The sequence below is a fragment of the Carassius auratus genome, chromosome 14 (assembly GCF_003368295.1).
Source record: "Carassius auratus strain Wakin chromosome 14, ASM336829v1, whole genome shotgun sequence".
NCBI classification, from domain to species: Eukaryota; Metazoa; Chordata; class Actinopteri; order Cypriniformes; family Cyprinidae; genus Carassius; species Carassius auratus.
Genome location: NC_039256.1, coordinates 13,598,408 through 13,622,418, shown reverse-complemented (window position 1 = coordinate 13,622,418; position 24,011 = coordinate 13,598,408). Strand labels below are relative to the sequence as shown.

Genomic DNA, 24,011 nt, shown 5'->3' with positions numbered 1-24,011 from the left:
TCTTTTTCTCAAACACAAACTCACACATACACACACAAATAAAGTATGTTGACTTAATGTAACTTCACACACTTAAAGTAACATAAATACACTGAAAAAACAGTTGATGTAATTCACAAATAGACATGGACAGACACTCTGCAATGAAAGATTGTACATAAGTGATTTTTTTTTTTTTTTTTTAGTAAATTAACATCTAACACAGAGAGTGTTGAAACCACAGTGGATGCCTGACCTTCTACTAGTCAGTTGTCATACCTCTTGCTTAATAAATGACAGCAGTGTTGTACAGTTCATAGTCAAACTGGGGATACAGGCAGTTCAGAAAATACTTACAGTACATTGGGACATTTTGAACTAAAACATTTAATTATTATTGAATTTATTATTACAATTTAAAACAACTGTTTTCTATTTTAATATATATTTAAAAAAATATTTATTCATGTAATGTCAAAGCTGAATTTGTCACATGATTCTTTAGAAATCATTCTAATATACTGTTGTGATTTGTTGTTCTTGTATTCTCAATGTTAACAACAGTTGTGCAGCTTAACATTTTTGTGGAAACCATGATCAAATTAATATCAGGATGCTTTGAAGAAAAGAAAGGTTCAAAATAACAGCATTTATTTAATATATATAGTATATAACACATAGAAGTCCTTACTATCACTTTGACCAATTTAATGCATCCTGACTGAATAAAAGCATTTATTTAATGATGTAGCACCAGTTAAATCAAGATTTGATCTCTTTGACAAAACTGCAGACAGGAAGGAGTTAAAAACTTTTGAGTCTCACTTAAAGAATAACCACTCTTTCTCCAAAATCAGTCACTACTGCCATCTAGAGTTTCTGTAACATGGTACCATTATTAGGGACTGAACATGTGACAACAGAAACTTGCATCAATTATTTGCAGGTCAAATTGAGATTTTTAAACATAGAAAGCTGGAGGTACTGTAGAAAAGTGAAACACTTTCCTCTCTTACTCACACCCAGTATCTATTAAAACTACTTATATAACTGCATATGGGATCCATTGTTGGCCCGCTATCTTGTTGAACACAAATAGTGTGTCTGCTTACATTCAAGCCTTCTCTTTTCGGTATTCTCAATTCGATATTTACCACAGAATCACTTGGGATAATGTTTAGATAATAAGCAAAACTTGTTACAAAAACTTGTTTCTGAATGAGACATGGCACATTCATTTTGTGTACAAGTCAGAATGATACAGAATATGTTTTTAACTAATGTCTCTGATTGGATATATGAGCTGTGTTCAGTCTGTGTAATAACTTACAATATGACTCAGCCAATCAAAAGTCAGTTACTCATTGTATTATCATATTTGCTGTGAATAAAATAATTTGAAGAGAATATGTGTGATATACTGGTTTGTTGTCAATCATGGGAGAAGCATTCCACAGCTCATTAACAGAGGTAAGACTCAGGTAATGTGGAGCTGTCCATGGTGCTGTCAAACAGAGCCCAGTTACTAAAGCTAGTGCTGTCCATGGTCCTGTGTGCAGGAAAAAAAAAACACTTAAAGAGAGAGAGATTAACTACAGAGATTAACTAAATATGTATCTATTATTAGGTTAAGTATGAGCAAAAATACTGAATCTCGATTTCTTTAATCTTAAGAATGCAAGTAAATCAGTACACTAAGACTCCATGAATCAATAGTTTTATTGGTTATATACTTAAGGCAGGTTCTGATGCCAAGTACAGCTTCTGAGTATTGTCCCTATGGCAGGATGAAGGATTGTTGTGCTTGTGAAGTGATTTGCATATCACTGCATTGGGTCTGCAGAGATGGGCAACTTTAAAGGGACATTACTCTGATCCTCTGTTGTGAAATAAATACAGTAGGTTTCTTTCTGGTCAGTGTGAACCCGGTCAGGAAGTAGAAGGCAGCAAACATGACGTAGGTGCTTGAGAAAGCACTAACAACACTGAACACTATAGATGACACATAGGACACCAGCCACATGCTCGTTGAGGTACTACTGTTTAGGGATAAAGGTAGAAAGTAATCTTTGGTTTTAAGAGTATGAAAGTTGCTAAATGAAGTTTATTTACTTATCACAAAGTACTACAAAGAACACAGCTCCAGGCATGACACCAACAAACAATATGGTGGCTGATGCGTTGGCCAGTCCCCTCTTCTCACAGACTAAATCAAACTGATAGAGAAAACAAAGACAGAGAAACTGGAAAAAGTGTGAGTGGTGAGTGGCTCAGATTCCCAAAGATTCCCTCAGAGCTCAGAGAGCTGATGTTACAATGGTGAGATGGGATGGTGGCGATAAAGTTGTTCAACAGGAAGTGACATGGGATTGTGATGTGAGGTAAAAACAGCAGCAAGAACAGTGCAATCTGGTATCGCCTGAAACTATTCGTCTCTTCCAGAATACTCTCAAACTTCACTGTCACCTGGAATGTCATAATAAATCATCAAATAAAACATCAAAATTACTTAAATGATATAAAGTTATATCAAGTGATTTGATGACATTTACACTACAGTTCAAAAGTTAAGCTGTTGATTTTTTTTACACTATTAGAAACACTATGATACAATTCAAACACAGTTAACACAAATTCCAAGAGTGAATAGACATTCACCTCTGCTTTAGTTTGATTATTGAAGTGTGCGGATGATTTTTGTTGAGTGCTGTGATGGTGAACAGCTTCAACAAGCAGAGTCAAAGATAGACAGAAGGTTATTGGAGGATACGAATGACCAGCACTTCATAAATAAGACTGAATGAAGCCCCTTCCCAAACACCATCCATATTTCCTCCCTCTCTGCCTTCTTCAGCCATAGAGAGAGTTGCTGCTTTTGAATCAGAGTTTAGAATCAAAGCTTTTGTTGTACAATCCTCAGAGGAAATGGGATGAGATATTTCACCATGGGCATTCACTGTAGAAACCCTCCACAAAAAATTCCAATCAGAAAGGAGTATGATGACGAGCAGTTAATCTGAAATTGCTGTAATGACCATTAACAGGAATTATACAATCAGATTATTACACAAAACCACTTCAGCAACATGAACCGACAAGTTAAATGATCTCAATGGCAGAGCATGTTTGACTATACAACATTTTTTTTTATCTCAGTCCTCAGTTAGTCTCAATCATGCAGATAGAACTTGTAGAGGTAAGATTAGACAGTTTATTTAGTTTTTTAACGCTCCAATCCCATCTTGACAACTGTTTGTGCTGGAATAAGTTATTCTGTCGAGATTAGACTTTAAAATTACATTTTGCAGTGAATGAGTGGATCGGGAGAGATTGAACACTGGAGTAATGACTGAAAATTCAGCTTTGCCATCACAGGAAAAAAAATGACATTTTAAGATATATTAAAATAAAGAAGGGTTACTGTTTTTACACAGTTTCTGATCAAATTAATGCAGTCTTGGTAAGCAAAAGAATTAGTAAAAAAAAAATCTGCTTTTTTATTCCCACCATTATTAATGAGCTTTAGGGTCGCATGGGTAACAAAAACATCCAGCTCTGAAATAGCCTGAAGGACACTAAGATGTAAGATGATGCGATTCTCTGTTATTGCCCCATTTTTACACAGATGATACTTAATTCCTCTCACTTTTACCACAGCCAGGACATGCAGATTCCCTATATGCAGAACATTCACTGAGATTTTCTGGAAAGAAAGACACAAAACATCATCCAAAACAGTGATGGAACTTGTGTTTATTGAATGGCATCTTTGATAATTTGCAATAATTTTTAATTGTATAACTCAGGAAGTTTGCTCTGTAGTATAAGTAAGTCAATCAAGATTCATGAGGCGTATTCATGCAAATTCTCTCTCAAGCAACACACTGAAGAGAGATGACCAACCAGGAGGAGGTGCCGTTCCTCGAATCTTGTCAGTATTAAGAGCAGAGAGAGTCTTCAGGGTTTTCCGCAGATGGAAAATTCTGGAAAATACCACAGAGAGTATTTTCCTGTGATTTCATCCAAACAACAGCATGCAATGGTTCTGCAGTGGGCATGGTCCAAATTAAGCACTCCCTTTAAGTTAACACACAAATAACACTGGCTAGTGTGCACTAAGGACAATTTTCTCTTCCACTGATTTGACAGTCTTCATGGATGTTTGGGTTTTAATCCAAGCATAGGACAGAAAAAAACACCAATGACTAGAGCAGACATGATAGCACCTTAGTCATCTGAAATCTACATCCGACATGCTGCTTTAACACACATTATCGGTTCCTGCTGCTTTATTCTCCTTGATGTGTCAGATTTTTGAGAAGCTTTCATGTTCTCTTTGACCTTCATTCAGCTTTCTCAAGCATTCTTTGAACTCTAAAGTTGGCATACAGAATAGAATGGTTAGTACTATTTTATCCATTAATCTTTTTTGTTGACTACGTTGTTTTTTTGGAACAAAAATATAACTTTATTTTTCAAAAGTAGTGCTTACATTATCTACAGTTTTGCAAAAGATAAACAGAAGCGGACTAGCATTTCCAAATGGATGCCACTGGTCCGGGATCTGGTTACAAATAAATTTACCAGATGAGTGTCACAGATAGATTGACCCAATCAGAAACAGTAGGTGGGGCCAAGATGATTGTATGATTGACATCAAACTGTAGCAGCAACGTTAGTCATTTTAGTTCTTTGTAGAGATTAAATTTGGGTATTCATACCAGACTTATGATTTATTTCTACATGTTCTGCACAGAACCACAGAGTTTTTGTGCAAATTACTATTATTATTATTTGAGATAAATACAAATCTTAAAACACACAAATTGACGGCAGAAGTTGATAGAAAAAGTCTGTCCTAAACACCAACTAGCTGAGTAATCCAAATATTTGGGACTTTTTTTTTTTAGTTTCGATAAAGCTATATTTTCCCAATTCTGATATTGAGATGTTGGTTCAAAATGTATGTTTCGGAACTGATATTAAATTAAAATAAATAGCATGTAGTGTAATGTATTTAAAAGCTTTAAGCCGCAGTAGAATCTTATAATGTGTACAATGTGATTGGTTGTATTATTGAACATGATCATGGCATTTGCGGGGTGAACAGGAGGATAAAGCCTGTGGAAGCTTTGTTGTGATGGTAGCAGTTATTTCCTTTGCAGGTTTAAGGCATATGAGGTGTGTTCATCTGTCCAACACACTTCATTAATGACAACTCTCCCTCACACACACTGAGTGTAAATGTCAGAGGTTCTCCTCGTTAGAGGTATTTCATAGCTGCTGAATAATGAACACATCCATCCATTTTGTCTGGTTGAACTTGTTGTTTAATGAGAAGTACAGTCCAACACTGATGATTCAGAGAGTGATTGCGATGATGCTGAAAATGAAGATCACCTGCAGGAATGAAGTCTTAATTATCTTGTTTTAGTCTTTGATTCTATTGGATCTTTCTTTGCCATTTGCGATGAGGTTGATGGTTGGGTTTTGCTCTTTTTGGGGGTGGAATCCTGAGGTTTGGATTTGGACTGCGACGGGCAAGGAGGTTTGGGCTGTCGTTGCATTTCATTGGCTGCAGGCTGTCGACGAATGCGCTGAGGCGAAGGGCTGTCGGTGCGAGAGGTGGCGTGGCTCCGAGGAGAGGTGCTGCTGCTCCGAGTGGCATAAAGTGCTGAGGTACGGGTAATGGTACGTGTGGCGGTCCGACTTGCTTGTGAGTGGGAGGGGCCTGAAGATGGTGTACGGGGTGGAAGTGTTTTAGAGGGACGGAGCTGAGGTTTAGGTGGCTGCTGATGGATATTTGTGTGCAGACTTGCAGACTTTTGAATCTTGGGATTGATAGAACTGTTGGTTCTGTTGGCGAGAGGAAAGAATGAGTCATATCAATCAGAGGTATTACAGGATCCTCTTTTATGAATTTCTTTATATAGTTTGTCAGTAATGGTGGCAAGCAAAATTCAATATTCAATATAGATTCAATATCGCAATTTTACATCAAGAAAATTTTATAATAAACACCCAAATCTTCACCAAACATATATATGTCAGCTGAACTAAAAACCAAAATCTATATGGTTTAATTAAATATGTAATAGAGCATGTTTCAGAGTGAACTGGAACACTGTGTTTATTTTCACACAAGGGCCTCATGATCCAGCGTTTTTTAGTTCCTCAAAATGGAGCCATTCACAGAAAATGCTGCACACTCTATCTTTGTATGTGCTGTGAGTTCAACATGCATTTCTGTCTTAGAGATATAACAAGAAAAAGAATATGAATAACATAAAATTACCATTATTATTATTAGTATTATTATTATTTTAAAACAATTTGACTCCCTAAAAAAAAAATATATATATTTTTTTTTAATCTTAAGAAACAAATTCAGTGTGTCCAAATTTTGACAGGTAGAGCAGATTTTAAAAAAAATTACATTTAAGTTGAAATTCTGCTCCACCCACCTGTACTGAATGAAAGACACAGATCTCTGGGTTTGTGGAAGGGTCGTGGCACCTAGTTGGTCAGATGTCCCCATGATAGGTGTGACTGGACGAGGGATCCTGCTCCTAATCCTCCCATCTGCTCCTCTATCTCCTCTCGCTGCGTCGTCTGATTGGTGGGTTTCATCTTCAGATGCAGTGGTTGATTGTGTCGTGGAGTGCGAGGAAGCGGAGCGAGAACGATTCAGGTGGGTTTGTTTACGTTCCAGGACAAGACGGGCCAGCTGATGTTGTCGACTTTTGCGAGTTCGCTGCAACTGCTCTTGACTCATCTGCGAAGATTTATCTGAGCCTGTTTCCTCCTCCGACATAAGCACAGGGATACGGCTCCGCCTCTGCTGGAGTGGCTTTCTATCAGGTGACTCCGCCTCTGGTGGAGACATGTCCTTCTCATCCTCCACCTCTGGATCTCTGTGTTGTTCAGGTGTTTCTGACGGTCTCTCTTTCTGCTCCTGTTCCCTTTGCTTCTCTACTTCTGGTGCAAACCCATCTGGTCTGCCTTCCATTTTGGCTTCTCTGGAGACTTCTTCTACCTCAATTACTGTAGTCTCTGGCTGGTCATGTGACAAAGCCTCTGCCTTCTCTATGTCATTCATATTTACTTTTTCTTCCGCTTCATCCTCTTCCTTTTCCCCCTCATCCTCTTCTCTCTTTGATGAAATCCCCTCACTTTCCCTTTGCTCTCGTTCAGTGACACTTTCCCTCTCCTCTTTCTTTCCACCCATCTCCTTCACATGTTCAGTAGACATCAGCTCATCCAGGCCAGGTGGACGGTGTCTGGCCATCATGACATTGAGATGCGTCGTCTCAGCAATGTGAATAAAAGTGCGTTCCACCTTGGTGAATGGCGGTGAGGAAGAACTGCTGGTGATAACAGCTGCAGTTGTCATGATGATAGGTCTGGGCTCTGACTTAACGAAGGAGGAGAGAGGACCAGGTTCGGATTCATCCGGCAAGGGTCGCTCTCCCTGCGGTGTCATCGCGGCGAGAGTTCCCTGCCCATCTCCAGGTGAAACCTGCCCGTTTCCGGCAGACACAAGCACCAGCGTGCGTGAGCCCTCTTCTTGGTCGTGGTCCCGGTGGGCCGGGGCGAGTAGAGTGGATGCAGCACCCTCTGGGCTTCCCTCACTACTCCGAGGGCTTCCATCACTGGTGGAGCCTCCAGTCTTCGGACCCTCTTCTCTTAGTTCGTCAAACATCAACACACCAGACACAAAGTCGACTCGCTTCAGACGTGTCTGAGAGGAAGAAGGCGAAGGTTCAGCCACTGCGGCCTCCGGTAGCAATGCAAGAAAAAGAGAAAAGAAATTAGTGAAGTAATGATGAAAGAGTTGGAGAGGTTAAAATAAATTTGTTGTTAGGTTTTCAGGTTTGTAGGTTGTACAAGCTAAGGCTGCACAAGAACACTTGTAATGTAATAAAAAGCACACCTAGACCACATTGTGAGAGAAAAGTCCACTCTTTAGTCATTTTTCAAATTATTTACTTGTGATTTGGTTGTATACAAGCTTTGCAGGATTGTCTTTTTAGAATGACATACATGGTTGAAAAGGCACAAAAGTCAATTTTACAGTGTAATAATTTATCACTATTTGTTTTTAATGATTTAGCTCATTTGTGATTTCAAGTGTAGATTCAAAGACAGTGCTCAGCTAACAGTATGTACAGCAGTGGACACACAGAGCAATGAGAAATGTCCAGAGACTTGCAATTTTACAAAAGCTTAAAATACATGCTTGTACATATTACAAGTCTACTATACACCCCCTATGGTGTTTATTGCACTAGCTATTTTGTGAAAGCCTCCTGTTTAATGCTGACCCTGATTCACACATGTAATGTTTATGTAAGCAGGTCTGGGATCAGCTGATGAGTAACATTTTTCAGCAATAAAAAGTCAGAGGTACGATATAAATTTTGACTCATAAAATTCCTTAAAATTGATTCATAATACTGATCTGTGAGAAGCCACCTACATGGTTTTAGGCTTTTCTCAATACATTATTAAATACATAAAAGAATAAATTTTAATATTTTTCTACTCAAACAGATCAAGGTTTGTCTCTGGAGAGTTCTGCCAAGCTCAAATTTGACCCGGTTAGAGGCAGAGAATGTGAGAGGTAAAGGATGTTGATTGGCATGAAGCTGAAAAGCCGTTTGGCTTGAATGAATATTGGGTTTAGCATAAAATATGGTACTACATGGAACACCATATGGATTCAGAAGAAATGGACAACATTATTTTTAATCTCTCAGTAAAGCAGTGATGACATATGTTAAACTTCCTCTAACCGTCTTCAAACTATCTGAACAAGTCACCTCACATTATGCAAACGGGCATTTTTAATCTTCACCAGCTTGAAAACACATTTCCTGGGAAATTATTTTCTTCATAAGAAATTTTTAAAATGTATACCAATATACCAATGAAAAGATATTTGTCTTTTCAAGATTTGAATATGACATAATGTGTGAATACACTACTTTTCAAAAGTTTGGGGTCATTAAGAAATATTTTCTTGAAGTTAATATTTTTATTCAGCAAAGGTTTATTAAATTGATTAAAAGTGACATTAAAGACATTTATAATGTCTTTAAAATACATTGATAATGTTATAAAAGGTTTCTATTTTTTATAAATTTTCTATTAATCAAAAAATAATATATAATAAGAATAATAAAAAGAAAAACCTTCAAAGATCAAATCAGCATATCAGAATAATTTCTAAAGGATCGTGTGACACTAAAGACAGGAGTAAAATGCTGAAAATTCAGCTTTGCCATCACCGGAATCAATTACAATTTACAGTTTATTCAAATAGAAAAAAAAAAATATTTTTAATTGTAATAATGTTTCACAATATTATTGTTTTTATTGTGTTTTTGATTAACTAAATGAGTCCTTAGTGAGCATAAGAGAAAAAAAAATCACATACCCCAGAATTTTGTATAGTACAAAAGCAATTTACAATCTTTGGGATGCAGAAATCTATTTGCTTAATATTATCCTGCATTAAAAAAAAATACAGCCAAACTGTAAAAAATTAGTTACAGCCAAGCTTTTGTGTCTATATGTAGGGTCATTCAGTCTGTGCCCATCTTCTCCGTTAGGAAGACATTTGGATCAGCTGTCTTACACAGATCAGATACAAACTCTTCTGAACATACACTTTACAGTACATTGGTTATTTCAGATAAACAGTGATTGGTGTGAATTGCATTAAAACACCCAAAGCAGCAAAGACACCAGGAGCCAACTGCTATGAATGCTGAGTTCCCAGCGAAACAAATTATAGTTTAAAAAGAAACTGCATTTTTAGCAAGATTCACATATGCGCTGTGTCCAGAGCCTCGAGTCATATAGCATTTTTATAGCACAAATTTCAAGTGAAAAATTAACTCGCCTACAAACAATCAATCTTAATTTCCCCCCACAGATATGTGTATATCTCAACTGAATTGAAGCTGAAGGACTTTACAATACAGATAACAGAAATAAAAACTATGTAATCAAAAAATTTTGTGGCTACTGTTGTCTAGCACAAAAACGCTTGTCATTTTATTCCATTATGCCTGGTTATGACACAATGTGTAGTCTAATTTCTATGACAACAATGCTGCACTTCTGGTTTCAAAAACTTATTTATGCATGATTTCTATGCCCAGGAACAAAAAATGGCAACATTCATTTGCTGAATAAGCTATAATCAAGTTCAAATATCTGCATACATATATCAAACCACTGATGCATGTGTGACAAAACCAAAGAAAGAGGCTTGGTCTTGCTTTTACACACCTATTGCCTTAAGCTCTATTGCACTTCATTATATAATAATGTATTTAATACATCTCTATTCCAGAACTTTAATCAATTTTCAACTCCCTATTAGACAAATGTCTTTACATCTAGGATGTTGTGTTTATGACATTCTTGCCATCTGATAAACATTGCTCACTGTTCACATGGTACCTACTATCATCAGAAAGCAATATGTATTTGTTTCAGTAGTACTGAAAGATAATAATTATGGTAGAGAAAATTATCTTCAAATATATTTTTATAGCTAATATGGAAGACAAAATCATAGTTGCAGTTAAACTACATGACCAAAAGTATGTAAAGACACACCAACCTCACATTAATTAGTTAAGTAAATATATATTTTTTAAACTATATTAACTATTATATTAGTAAATATGTATATATATATTTTTTCCTTAAGGCCATTCACCTAAAAATGTCTAAGGAGGCTGCATATGGCTGTATAGTTGATTTTACTGCATCCTTTTAGTAAAGGAATTAGCTGAAACAGCCAAATTCATTACATAGAAATGTGTGTCTACATAATTTTAGTCATGCAATACAGGCCTAATACTCACACCTTGGAAATGTGTACACACAACTCATTCTATCTGTCTTTGCTCACTGTTTTTCTCTTCTATACAGCAAAAATATTTTCCTTGAAATGTAAGAGGTACAAACCCTGTGAGGATTCACACATTGTAAGTGGTTAATGTCATGCTTTCTCTTGGCTACAAAAGATGCCTATAAGATTCTATATAAAGAGATCCAACATTCATTGTAATTCAATGACATTCATCCCTGAAAACATAATCACACTATCCAGCCTGCATCACAACTGTTCTCTTACACAGAAGATGACAGTGCTGATGGGAATCTAAGAAGCCTAAGCCAAAAACACCATATTCTACAAAAACAATATTCTCGTCACTTCAGTCAAAGTGCCTGTCCCACCAAACACCAGCAGTTCTGCTTGAAACACCCCTGATGGAGGTAACAATGTGTTTTTTGTGTTTGTGTGTCTCTTTTTTTTTCTTTTCTTATAAATAAAATAAATAATAAAATAAATAAATAAATAAGTGATGTGACATACAGCCAAGTATGGTGACCCATACTCAGAATTCATGCTCTGTATGTAACCCATCCAAAGTGCACACACACAGCAGTGAACACACACACACACACACTGTGAACACACACCCGGAGCAGTTGGCAGCCATTTATGCTGCGGCGCCCGGGGAGCAGTTGGGGGTTCAGTGCCTTGCTCAAGGGCACCTCAGTCGTGGTATTGCCGGCCCAAGGCTCAAACCCACAACCTCAGGTTTAGGAGTCAAACTCTCTAACCATGGATTTAAATTCACTTTAGCTGGAGAGCGTCTCATATCTTGCACACACACACACACACACACACACACACAAATATCTCAGAATCACAAACCCAAGTTTATTGCCCATACTAAACTTTGTTCATCTATGGGCAAAAAAGTGTGCACTCGTGCTCTCCTTCAATTAAACGGCATCACACATATGTGTCTGTGTACACTGATGGCGGGGGAATCATGTCTTGTTCATAAGTTTGGCCAGCATTTGCTGAATGTGTAGACGTGGGAGGTTTAGTACAGAATTCCGTGCTCTGGGGTTGCCTGGCAACAGGGGCGTGTGTCTGCGGTGGGCGTGGCGGTGGGCGGGGCTGCTTTCAGCCGAGCGGCTGCGCTGAATGGCCGCTCCCCCGAGTTCATGGGGATAGGGCTCCGGGTCCATGGTAGCAGAGGAAAACACGTACGACGCCAGTCTTCTCAAATGGGCGGGCCTCGGGAATGAGTGATGTGGGTGTGGCCTGTCCTCCTCCAACTGAAAAAGACCAATAAGAGTGGAGGAAAAGAGGAATCAGGCTGAGGAAAAAACTTAAACGCGAAGTATTGAAAAAAGCGTGTTTTTTTTGTCTAAGATTGTGTGTGATGCACACACAAAAACACACCAATGAAAAACAAGAGATAAACGAAACATTATATCAAATGGGTGGTACAAACACATAGATGTGCCGTAACTCGTTCAGAGGACAAGACCAGCCCACATCTGTCTCACACTAAAGACAGGCTTGTTTAAGCTTATGTACGGGTGAATGTATGTTCTATATGTTGTGAAGGAGCCAACGTGTGCACACAGACCCCTGTATGACCAATGAGCAAACTAAGCTTGGCTGTGAATTAATTGTGATGTGCACAAACACACACACACACACACACACACACAACCACAAAACCCTAAACATGCAGCTCAACACAAATGCATAAGCTTATTTAACACACGTACAGTACATCGAGGCTGTATACAAACAACATATGTTTACTGTCTTGCAGTACAAGTTATCAGATGCTTAAATGATCCTTTCTTGTACTGATGTCATTATGTAAAAAATAGAATAGCAGCTTGCAAACAAATGCTAGTAGGCATAACATTACAGCCATAACATGACCTAAACACAGAGATATAATAGCGCCTACTGATGTCAGAAACTTCATCTTATTTAAGTAAGGTTCAATTTGTTCAAATTAGTCAATGCATTAGGTATATAAACAACACTACTCTTACTCCATTTATTCAGTAATACAACTTGAAATGTTAAAAACTTTACCCTTTTAAAAATGTTACACTACCATTCAAAACTTTGAGGTCAGTATGATTTAAAAAAAAATATGCAGCATTTTATTATGTCTTGAGTACTAAATCCACATATTAGGTTGATTTCTAAAGGCTTATGTCATAGTAATAGTAGTGAAAATTAAAATTGTTATAGCAAACAGTTAGAAAACTGTTATTTAAAATTGTAATATTACCTTTTTATTATTAAATAAATAAATGCAGCCCTAGGAACTTTTTTTTTCAAACTTTTGAACTGTAGCATAGAAAATGTAATCTATGTGTCTGTTCACATAAATGAAAAAAAAAAAAAACCACAGTAATTCAGTCATCAACATGTAACATCATTTCAACAATTATATCTATGCCAGTGTACAGACGTAAATTACACACAGTGTTGCATTCTTAGAAGAAAGAAGTCCAAAGCCAACATGAAATCAAAATTGATCATATTTACTTTCTTAATTGATGCTTCTGGTTTTATTGTAAACTATTCATCTGTGTTTGTTATTTATAACATTATTATTTAAGCTTTTTTTATTAAAAAAAAAAAAAATGCTTAAATAATCAGCAATAAATTTTAATTTGCTCTTCCTTTTATCTAGCTTGCTATGGTCCTTTTTTGCTGTTGAATGTCCCATTTCACTCAGAAATGTGATATAACAGAAATCAAATGAATTGCCTATTAAAATTCACACAGACTTTGATGATAAAAATGCACTCACATTCTACTGGTGTTTGATAAAATGTGAAATTATATTTCAAAATAGATTTAAACGTTTTAGAAAGCTGTTATGATGGAGCTAGAGTTCATCAAACATATTAAGTAATCAGGATAACCCATACACACATGCCCACACATACACACTCAGGTGTGCCTTACCGGTCCTTCATGTCCAAATGGCTCTGACTCACTCCTTCTTGGGCAGGTATGAGGCAACGAGTGACAAGGTGAATGGGCGGGGCTCGGTCCCGCCCCCTCGTCCTCTGCTACAATCAACATCCCACGTTGCGTTTTGGGTCGTACCACAGCCTCAGCTCCACCATGCACATGTCCTTTCCTTCTCCTCTCCTCGTGGTCCTCAAGGGGGCGCAATTCCTCTGGTTCCTCATCCGTGGTGCCTGAGGTGGTGGGCTCTGCGCCAGGATGGAAGTCTTTTAACTCTGTTTCTTTGTCAATCATCACCCATTCCCTGCTGTCAAAGTCCTCCTCCTCTGCCAGCGGGACTGAGCGGATGAAGGCATTGCTGTGGGCTTCCTGGTCACCATCTGCAGAGACATCATTGTGGCCACCGGCCAATCGTTCTCCTTGTCCAGCTTCTAAAGAGAACATTTGAGCAGGCTGGGAAGAGTAGACGTGCCTGGATGGAGAACCCAGCATGTCCAAACGAGAGCTGCCAAAAAACACACAAAGGCCATGACACAGAATCAACTGGATAACAACTATTTAACTAGACTTTAATTTACAGGACCATTACAGTTCAAAACTATGGGGTCAGTAAAAGTGGGATACTTTTATGCAGCAAGGATGAATTCAAATTTAAATAGCATTTAATCAAAAGTGACAGTAAAAACATCTATAATGTTGCTAAAAAATCTATTTCAAATAAATGCTGTTCTTTTGAACTTTCTCTCACTCAAAGTATCTTTTAAAAAATCACCAAAGTATTAAGCAGCACAGCTGTTTTCCACAGAAGAAATTTTTCTTGAGTACCAAATCTGCATATAAGAATGATACATGTGACTAATTTATTTATTAAATGTAATAATTAGTTTGAAACTAATAAATATGGTCATATATTAAATATAAACAAATATTATATTAATAATACTTATAATTACTTCATAGCTTTATTAGAATTACTTATTTATAATTACTAATAATCGTGATCTGATTAGTCCAAATTAGTCCAAAGAGATCATTTAATAATTATTTAATTAACAAAATATTAGATAATCAGAAATTTCTACAATACAAAATTGGATATCTAAACATCTAAACATTATATCCAATAAAAACTGTTTCTGACTTTCATTTTAATCTGTTCCTAATATAAAAGGCTTCTTTAGTGTGCCAAACCATTTTGATCATAAAAATTGCCATACATTACCATGATAATAACAGTATGCACTTCACTTTTATTAAATTCACAGATGCCATCCAAAATGTCAGAGCAAAATATTGCTGTACGAAACAAAAACTTTACAACCTTTCTTATCAGGAAGTCACTTTTGCATGCTTTCCTCACGAACAAGACACATGCAGACAAATGACCTTTAGAAAAGCTAAATGTCAGCCAGAAGAACAGTCTGAAGAATTTTCAAGCACACCCTCTCCTCACCGTTTATCTGCGGCATCGCCTCTATCCTCTGCAGCAGACAGGCGGTCAGATTCTGGACTATTGACTCTACGGTATCTTGGAGGACGGGCCTGAGGTTCTTCTTCTCCACCCCTCGCTGGGGAAACGGACCTCCCTCCTACTAAATGCTCCACCCCATCCTCTACTGCTACTTGTGTCTGAGAAGAAATGCAGTATTAAAGACTCAAGTGATCTAAAATCATGTTTCATACTAATTACATTCAAATTAATGTGACAATTTTGGCATAATACATTCAAAATACTTACTACCTTACTGATGCTGATCCTGAGTTTGTTACGGTTGAAGTCAGTTTCATCCCATCCTTCACCAGCAGGTGGGGCTGGAGGAGGTTCGCTCGGCCTGCTGGGTATTAAAGCAGGTGGAGCGTTCTCTTGGTTACTCAGGTGTTCATCTTGCAGAACATCACCAATGCTTTCCCTCGGTAATTCACCAGGTACTGGTGTCACATTCACCACCCTGAGAGAGACAATTCAGAGCCATATCAGTTTAACATCAGTCTTTTTAAAATCACTCTAGAGTAACTTCAGAATTCAGAATCTCTTCCCACTGTGCAAAAGTTCTGATACTGTTTAAGAGTGTGTGTGTTCATATTCTTACCCTATGATGCCAGCAGTTTGCCGTGTGTTTTGTTGTGGTGGCGTGTGTGTGCTGGTGGGGAGGGCTGTATCTATTCCAGATTTTTCCCAGTCATAAGGCTCATTTTCTGTTATCACCCTCTCTTTCATGCTGTTCTCAAATACCGTCATTAGCAACTAGACCAGAGGAAGGTAAAGGAAAGAAATGAATTTTTCACTCGAAACTGTTGCACTAAATAATACATTTGTATTTAATGTTTATATACATTTTATGTATGTTTATAATGTATATTACTGTATATTTTAAGTATATATATATAAATATGTATAAATATATACATTTACTGTTCAACAAGGCTGCATTTATTTGATAAAAAAAACAGTAATATTGTGAATGAATGCAATTTAAAATAAATGTTTTTTTATTATTATAAAATGTAAGTTATTCCTGCAAAGCTAAATTTTCACCAGCCAAGACTCCAGTCTTCATTAACTAACATTTCTTATTATCAATGTTGAAAACAGTATATAATATTTATGATTAAACCATGACACATTTATTTCAGGATTCTTTGCTGAAAGTTTAAAACAAATGCATTTATTTGAAGTAAAAATACATTTATTGGCAATATTATAAATGTATATACTGTCACTATTGATCCAGTTAAATCATTCTTGTTGAAAAACAAAAGTGGGAAGAATGGGTGTTTGGAGGCGTGTCTGTATAGTTTACCTGATAATCTGGTTTGGTGAAGTAATCTAAATCCAGCACATGGTCATAAAAGATATGAAACTCAGCAGGCATGTGTTTCAACAGATTCCTGTGCTCATAGCGCTCTTTAATCTGTCCTACCTGCTCCTGTTTATCAGATGCACATTACAGACATGATTAACAGCAAAAACAACCCTGAAAGGTCTTAAATATTTATATCAAATGCTCTTAAAACTGAGTACAACAAGGATTAATGCACTCAATACAGCTCCATTATGTTCATGTGGACTGGCTAATGTGGAGTGATATAAGTGTCTTACCTTATCTTTTATCTTACGCCATGGTAACTGTCCAACAGTAAACTCTACCAGCATATAAAACAATGACCACAGATCATCATGACGACCCATTTCCTGTTAAAAAGATTAAAAAGATTTAAAAAGCGTGCTCTTCCTTAAAAATAAAATGGTTCTTAATGTAGTAATTCTGGCCAAGAATCACCCACTTAAGATTCATTAAAGCCAATAAACAGGCAAATACAGCCAACACATTTTTCGTGCATTATATGCTTTAGACAGTTAGTGAATTGAAGCTGAGACTACATTTACCTTGTTTTTATGAGCGTTAACAGAAGCGTAGCGTACTGTCCCTCTGAACCCAGCCACTGTCCTGGGCTAAAGCAGAACATTTATAAGAGTCTTTTAACAAAAACTCATATAACTTTCATTTTATACTTTAACACTTAGGTTGGAATAAGTAAATGAATAATCGAAACAAAGCAAACATGGGAAGGAAATATAAGGAAGGGTGGAGCGAAAGGATTTATGTTTTTTTCCTATACTGCTTGAGCACAATTCATTGAACACACGTACAGAACGTTTCTTACATAGAGGAGGATGTAGGATATGGGTATGAGACAGTACAGCAGGGGTGTTGATATGTCCAAAGGGGGCGTGCTTCAGGATTTAGCATTTAGGGCACGACCATTAGAGAAGACTAGGTGACTTCTAAGGGCCTTCAAAGGGTAAGGAAGGAATCTTTTCAAGATTTTGGAAAACTCACAATATGACTGTCGCTATGGTAACAGGGACAAACATCTTTGGCGGGGGAGCATGCGATTCAACATGAGTGCCAAAAAAGAACTGCAAAACAAAACTGAGAAAAGTGAAACATAAAAATGAAGTCAAATACACAAATTATAAAAATTCATTAGTAAATAAAAACTTAAATAAATCGGGATTCATGATACTGTAAGTACCGTATCGGTTAATTTCCTATGCTTGTACATTTAGATTACCCTTGTCACTACTGTATACAATACTCACTAAAAGTCTTAAAAAATAAAACTGAATAACCCTTTTAATTTAAATGTGATCTTTAGCAAATCTCAAAATGAACTCTGTAAATGTAAAAACTGCACATGCACGAAACACAAATGTGAAAAATGCTGCTTATTGGGCTTTTTTCTTCTTCTTCTTTTTTTGGTTATTTCCATTAAAAAAAAAATTTTTTAATTAAACAGACAGAATATAAGAAGGAAGAAGACTGTATCAGAAAATTAAGCAAAAGTAATACTTACAGGTCGCACCTCCCCATTTGTGTTAGTGTACTGTCGTGCCAAACCAAAGTCCAGCATGTAACACTTCCTACAGGTAGACGGCAATTGGCCCATGGCAAAATTAGACTACGGATAGGAGAGAGACCAGTATCAGCTGACAGGAGCCAGGTAATTGGATTGGAAGAGAAAAGAGATCATATCATCAACAGTAAGACATACAGGTTTAATGTCTCTGTGCAGGAAGCCCACAGAGTGAATGGCATCAATAGACTCCAGAATCTGTTTCCCCAACCGTAGAGTCGTGCTCATACTGAACGTCCCTCTAGGCTGACTCCTCCTGAGATCAGCGAGATTCCTTCCCTACAGAAAGAAAGAATCAGCTGCAGTTGTTTTACACTCACACAAACGCATAAAAACTGAAGAAAAAAAAATACTGTACCTGCAGCTGCATGACCACGTAATTGAACTTGTCATTTCTTCCACATCCAATAAATTTGCAAACGTGATTCTTTCCTGCACAAGAAATGAAAGCAGTAATGTCACTGATAATACTTAGAAGTCACACATATTACAGCTGACATTTTTCTTTCTGCATGGACATGTGGAGACACACACACACACAAACTCACACATACAAAACACATTCAGCAAGCAGGTAGAGACAGAGGCAGTGACATTTGGAATTCCAGTGTGTCCTTCATGAAGGTTATAAAGACATAAGAGAGCAGCAAAAAATAGACAGGGAGAGAGAAAAGTGCGGTAATCCCACTTTCCTTCAGTTCTACACGCTCATTACCCTTACAGACTCCCAGTTGTATGTCTGAACTACAGCTGAGGCAAACTGCCTTGACAGGCATTAAAGCCACAGTGCGTCTCTGTGTGCATTTAATATGAGCACATCAAAAAAAAAAAAAGATTATGGCGGGTATATTAACAGATAAATTATCCCATATCTCTACACACCATCCTGCTTGCTGCCTCAATATGTCAAGACAAATATGTACTGTACACTACCCTTCAAAATGTTCTAATATGTTTATTTTGGTGCTAATTTTTTTTTAATTATTACTATTATCAATGTTGAAAACAGTTATGCTTCTTAATATTTTTTATATAATTTTATAAATCCAAAATGATATTGTCAAGAGACATATTATATGAGAGTAAAAATTAACTTTGACAAGTACATAGAACAATCTCGAAAACTTTAGAAGCAACAGCATTACCACATAATGTCTTTTGATAAACGATAAAATATATTAATATCCTATCCATCTCCTCACCTTGTAGTTTCTTTAGCACAGCAACCTCCATCTTTAGCACTTGTTTTGGCTGTTGAGCGGATTCCACCTTAAGAGCCACATTCTCCCGTGTCAACAGGTCATTGGCCTCATAGATTTCCCCGAACCCTCCACCCCCAATCTTCTTCAGCTGAACACACCAACGATAGCAAGGTCAGTCATGGCAGAGCATTGATTTAACCAGTTTCATCTATTCCACACGCTTTCGACTCAGAGCTGGTTTCGCACATGCTAAAAATGCTTCCAAAGGATCCAAAATGGTGTTTTTGGAGCAATGACATAGAAGAATCATTTTGGGATCCTCAAAGAACCTTTCAGTTAACATTTCTTAATAAGGAATCAGCATAAACCTTTAAGAACGTACTGTACATCATGAATAAACATAATTTAAGATCTGAGAAAGCCCCATAGCTAAAAAGGACAAATACATCAGCTATGTTCACAGAAAAGCTTTTCTGGCTAGATTTGTTTGACAGGCAATAAATAGTACGACAAAATTAGATTTGGCTGAGTTACTTTAGCTGCTCTAATAACATAGCATATTTTTTAACATGAAAGACTGAATTAAATTCCATGCAGTTCAGTTCTAGTAGCATGAACTAAGCATATTGATTAGTATTGGCTTAAACATGCTTTATCACATGAGTTATGAAATAATTAAGCTCAAGTCAGTCACTAATGAGTCAGATTCTGTTTTAAGGACAGCCACAATCCCATTCAAAGATACCATTAAACTAAAACAGTAACAAATCATTTCTGAGGACATCTGCTTGAAGGAGAAATGCTGTGAACTGGCCCACAATCAAATGGTTTGGGCGCATTTTGGAGAGAAGCCAAACTGAGTTGATTTGAAAGCATCTGTTGGGCATATGTGGGGCATTTTGTTCTGTGTGATGAGGCAACAAAGGCAACAGACAATTTTGGCATCTTTATTCCACTAACACACTCTCACCTAAATATAGACACACACTTACCACTTTCCAGCGCTCCTTTACCAAGCAGTTGGAGGGCAGGATGTCGACCTGCTCCCCCGCCCCGTTCATGTTTTCGTCGACGTGGACACCTGGCCCTACGCACTGCATCGGCTGGCCAGCACTTTACCAAACCCTGCCATTTACCTGCAACACAGTGATTGACACAGCTGCTAAACTTGTAAGCTAAGATACTGAAGTGGGGTCAAATACAATTATTTACTTTATTAATTTTTATTTGAGCGAACATTTGAACAAAAAAAAATATAATCGAAAAATAAAATAGATTTGAGAATGCTGGTTGCTTATATTTGATTACTTTTTAACATTAGTTACAGTGTGATCATGAAGAATCTTAAATATTGTTTATATTCTTAAATATAGGCCTATGTCATTATTATTTAAATAATATTATGTTTTTTTAAAGGTTAAAGGTATTATAAAGTATTTTTGGGATTAAATACAGTATTAAAATTATAAGATTTTTAATATAAACAATTATTTCTTAAACATGCAACAAAAAACGTTCACCCCCATTAAATAATAATAAACATTCAGAAAAACTAATTGAATGAAAAAAAAAAAAAAAAAATAGGAAGCATTCAAGCTCTACAAATAATTATCCACAAAACCAACACAAGACAATACAAGTGACAAACTGACAACAAAAACAGCATTGTCTCCATCAGCTTGAAGAATACAATACAGACGCCAAAAGGAATAGACATATGTTTCTCTGAAGGTGATTATCTGGGGCTAAGCTATTTTCTATACTCAATGATCCCATTTTCTGGTCATACATTACAAAGGCATCCACTGCAAAAATCTGCAGGAACTGCATACATTTTATGCATTTCAACAGTCTTAAACCATTGCTGAAAAGACTGTTTACAAAAACACAATTCTGAAAACAATTACAAAACACTGATTGTCTTAAAATTATTCAAAGTAAATCATCTATAGCTGTTTTGAGATTCCTGTAATGTCTGCAGAGTATCAGGTATCCACAAGAGCCGGTCAGACACAGAGCCCTTTCTCTCAGAACTGAACTACACCCTGAAGCATCCTCTCATGTTACAGTCACTTATTAACCTCAGTAAAATGGAAACATAGGAGGTAATTTTTCACATGAGTGTGTCTATATTTGCAGGCTCCGTGTGTGCTTAACTTATATCCTTAAAAGACTTCAAATTTGTATTTCTGTGTACCTTTATAAAGCACAATCACTCTCATTTTCTAAAATGAATCTGCTCTCTAAGGAATGCAATGGGTTATAAATGGATGTAATTAATAAAACTGATTAAACATTATAAGACATTCGCCTTAACACTTCTGTCACCTTCATCGAGCTGATGCAGAGACACATAAGATATTTCAGGAGATTGCAGGGAATTCCTCCTCTCATTCTACACTCTTCTCATTCTAAAACAGGGACAGAGCAAGGAAGGCATCTCAGCATTCATAATTATGCCATAAACCATCAACGCACAAAGCTTCTTTAATATGATGTGTTCTGTTCACACACATTTTTACTGCAAATTGCACACTAATGTATTAACAAATGTAATGTTTTATTGAATGTGGAGACTCTCAACAAACTTTGGGAGCCCCAAAATACTGTATATAAAAAGCTAGATTTTAATGACTTCTTCCTTTTTTTTTTTCCTTTTTTTTTTACATACCTTACAATACAATAGATGTATAACTGATGCCATTTTAGTGGCTTTATTTAAATAATCTTACTTTTCACTAATAAAACCATAATTGTAACAATATGTTACTGCACAAATATAACTTTGTTTTATATAATATACATATTTTTATAATTTTGTTTGTTTGTTTACAGTATTGTACAATAAAACGACAAAGCACTGTTTATTAAAATATTAAAACTTTATTAGATCAAGCGCATGGACCAAAAAAATAAACCTCGCCTGTAAACAGGCTCTTCGCCTGTTTGCATCTTAAACTAGTACACTTTAACAAAATTATAGTGAGATTCTGATTGCATAAAGCATTTGCTGAGAGCAGCTTCATTATTCTGACTTAACTAAATGTCAAGAGCTCAGGACTGCGTGGGCTCAGTCTCCTCACATCCTTTCTCCGCAGTGCCAAAAGGACCAGCCTGAACGGACCCCACCCAAACACACTCTGCTCCAATGAGCAGGCCTAAAGACTAAGTCCCACCCCCAAACCATCGTTTGGTCACCGTCCATTGGGGCAATGCATAACAATCAGCAGAACGTTCCCCTGCTCGAGCCTGGAGCGAAAAGCACTTTGGGATATGTCGTTCATCAATGAGACAACAGACATAAACTGCATTGGACATTGTCACCTCTGAAAAACTACAACTCCCACTGATGGGCCACGTGAGCTGTTGACGTACAGCTGCATTATGTGGCATGTATTGTAAATTATTCATGATTTTCCTTAACCATGAATAATATATATACTAATAGGTAAGTTTCTATTTTTGACTCAGGCCCAAGTGCCTTATAGTTTGTCAAGATCGTGACAGATTTTGCTTTCGCGTGCTCGGTTGGGCACCTGCACGCGCATAAATGGAAACCTGCGGCTTGCGCCAGCGCAGCATCAATATTGACAAGGTGCCAACATACACGGGACAAGAGTATTGCCACGGTAACGCTTTGTTTAAAGAAAATCACTTGGCGAACAAAACCCAGTTTACTGACCTGTTCTTCTGTCGACAGAGTAAAATCTCAAAGTGAGAGTTTAATGAGTGCCGCATAGTTCCGTTGGCGCGACCGCTGCGCCTCTTCGCCTTGTTGATGCTGCACCATTTTCAGCCTCCTCCGCTCCTGCACTGATTCAGCATCACTCGGATACTCCCACTATGCACCGCGCACATGCGTGACAGCAGACGGCTGTTGCGTAGCAACCAGAAAGGCGTGAATCCCCTTCATCAGCTATTGAGGAAATTCCTTCAGATAGCCTACGTCATATTAATAACACTAATTATGAACGAGATGAAAGAGTAATAGCCGTTGTTAAAGAATAAATAAATGCCATGGAATTTAATATATTAGTTGATGTACAATCAGCGCTGGGTAGATTACTTACAGATTGTAGTCCGTTGCTGATTGCAAATTACATGACAAAAAAATATTAAATATATTATTTGTTTACCTTCACGTCATGTGACCATTAATCAACATCAGAGAAACTTGAACATGTAAATGCGTTACTAAATATTAATTTAAAATATCAGGGAGACTTCAAGTAAATATATTAGGTGAAAAATCTAAATTTAAAGATAAAAAAGAATAAGGGAAAATCCATAGATTATGAATAATTTATTGCTGTTGTGTGAATAATAGGTTGAATCAGTAAAAAAAAACTGTAACTGTAATCTAATTACGAGTTTTTAAAAGTAATATAATCTAATTTTAAGTAGCTACTTAATTTTTTTTAATCTGATTACATAATACAGATTAAATGTAATCAATTACTACCCACTGTGTACAATGGCACATTGTTTAACTTGCTATTGATAGGTGATGCTTAAAAATGGTCCTTATATTAATTAACAGTAGGCAAGAAAAATGTGTTAGCGATTGATTACATCTT

The 24,011-nt window shown here is 36.8% G+C and overlaps 1 protein-coding gene across 2 annotated transcripts; it reads right to left on the bottom strand.

Annotated features, from left to right (window-relative positions):
- Positions 1-3,723: 3,723 nt before the first annotated feature.
- Positions 3,724-23,270, bottom strand: LOC113113703 (tau-tubulin kinase 1-like). 2 transcript variants are annotated; one of them, XM_026280122.1, is made up of 15 exons: positions 23,117-23,270; positions 20,427-20,570; positions 19,435-19,582; positions 18,591-18,664; positions 18,371-18,511; positions 18,173-18,277; positions 17,202-17,267; positions 16,914-17,006; positions 16,615-16,740; positions 15,904-16,058; positions 15,552-15,762; positions 15,267-15,442; positions 13,808-14,318; positions 6,444-7,756; positions 3,724-5,835 (listed from the first exon to the last, which is right to left on the bottom strand). In XM_026280122.1, the coding sequence occupies exons 2-15, from the start codon at positions 20,532-20,534 to the stop codon at positions 5,400-5,402; spliced, it is 3,663 nt and encodes a 1,220-aa protein (XP_026135907.1). In that variant the 5' UTR covers positions 20,535-20,570; positions 23,117-23,270; the 3' UTR covers positions 3,724-5,399. The 2 variants fall into 2 exon arrangements, with proteins under 2 accessions (XP_026135907.1, XP_026135909.1); XM_026280124.1 differs by having other exon boundaries at positions 15,555-15,762.
- Positions 23,271-24,011: the final 741 nt, after the last annotated feature.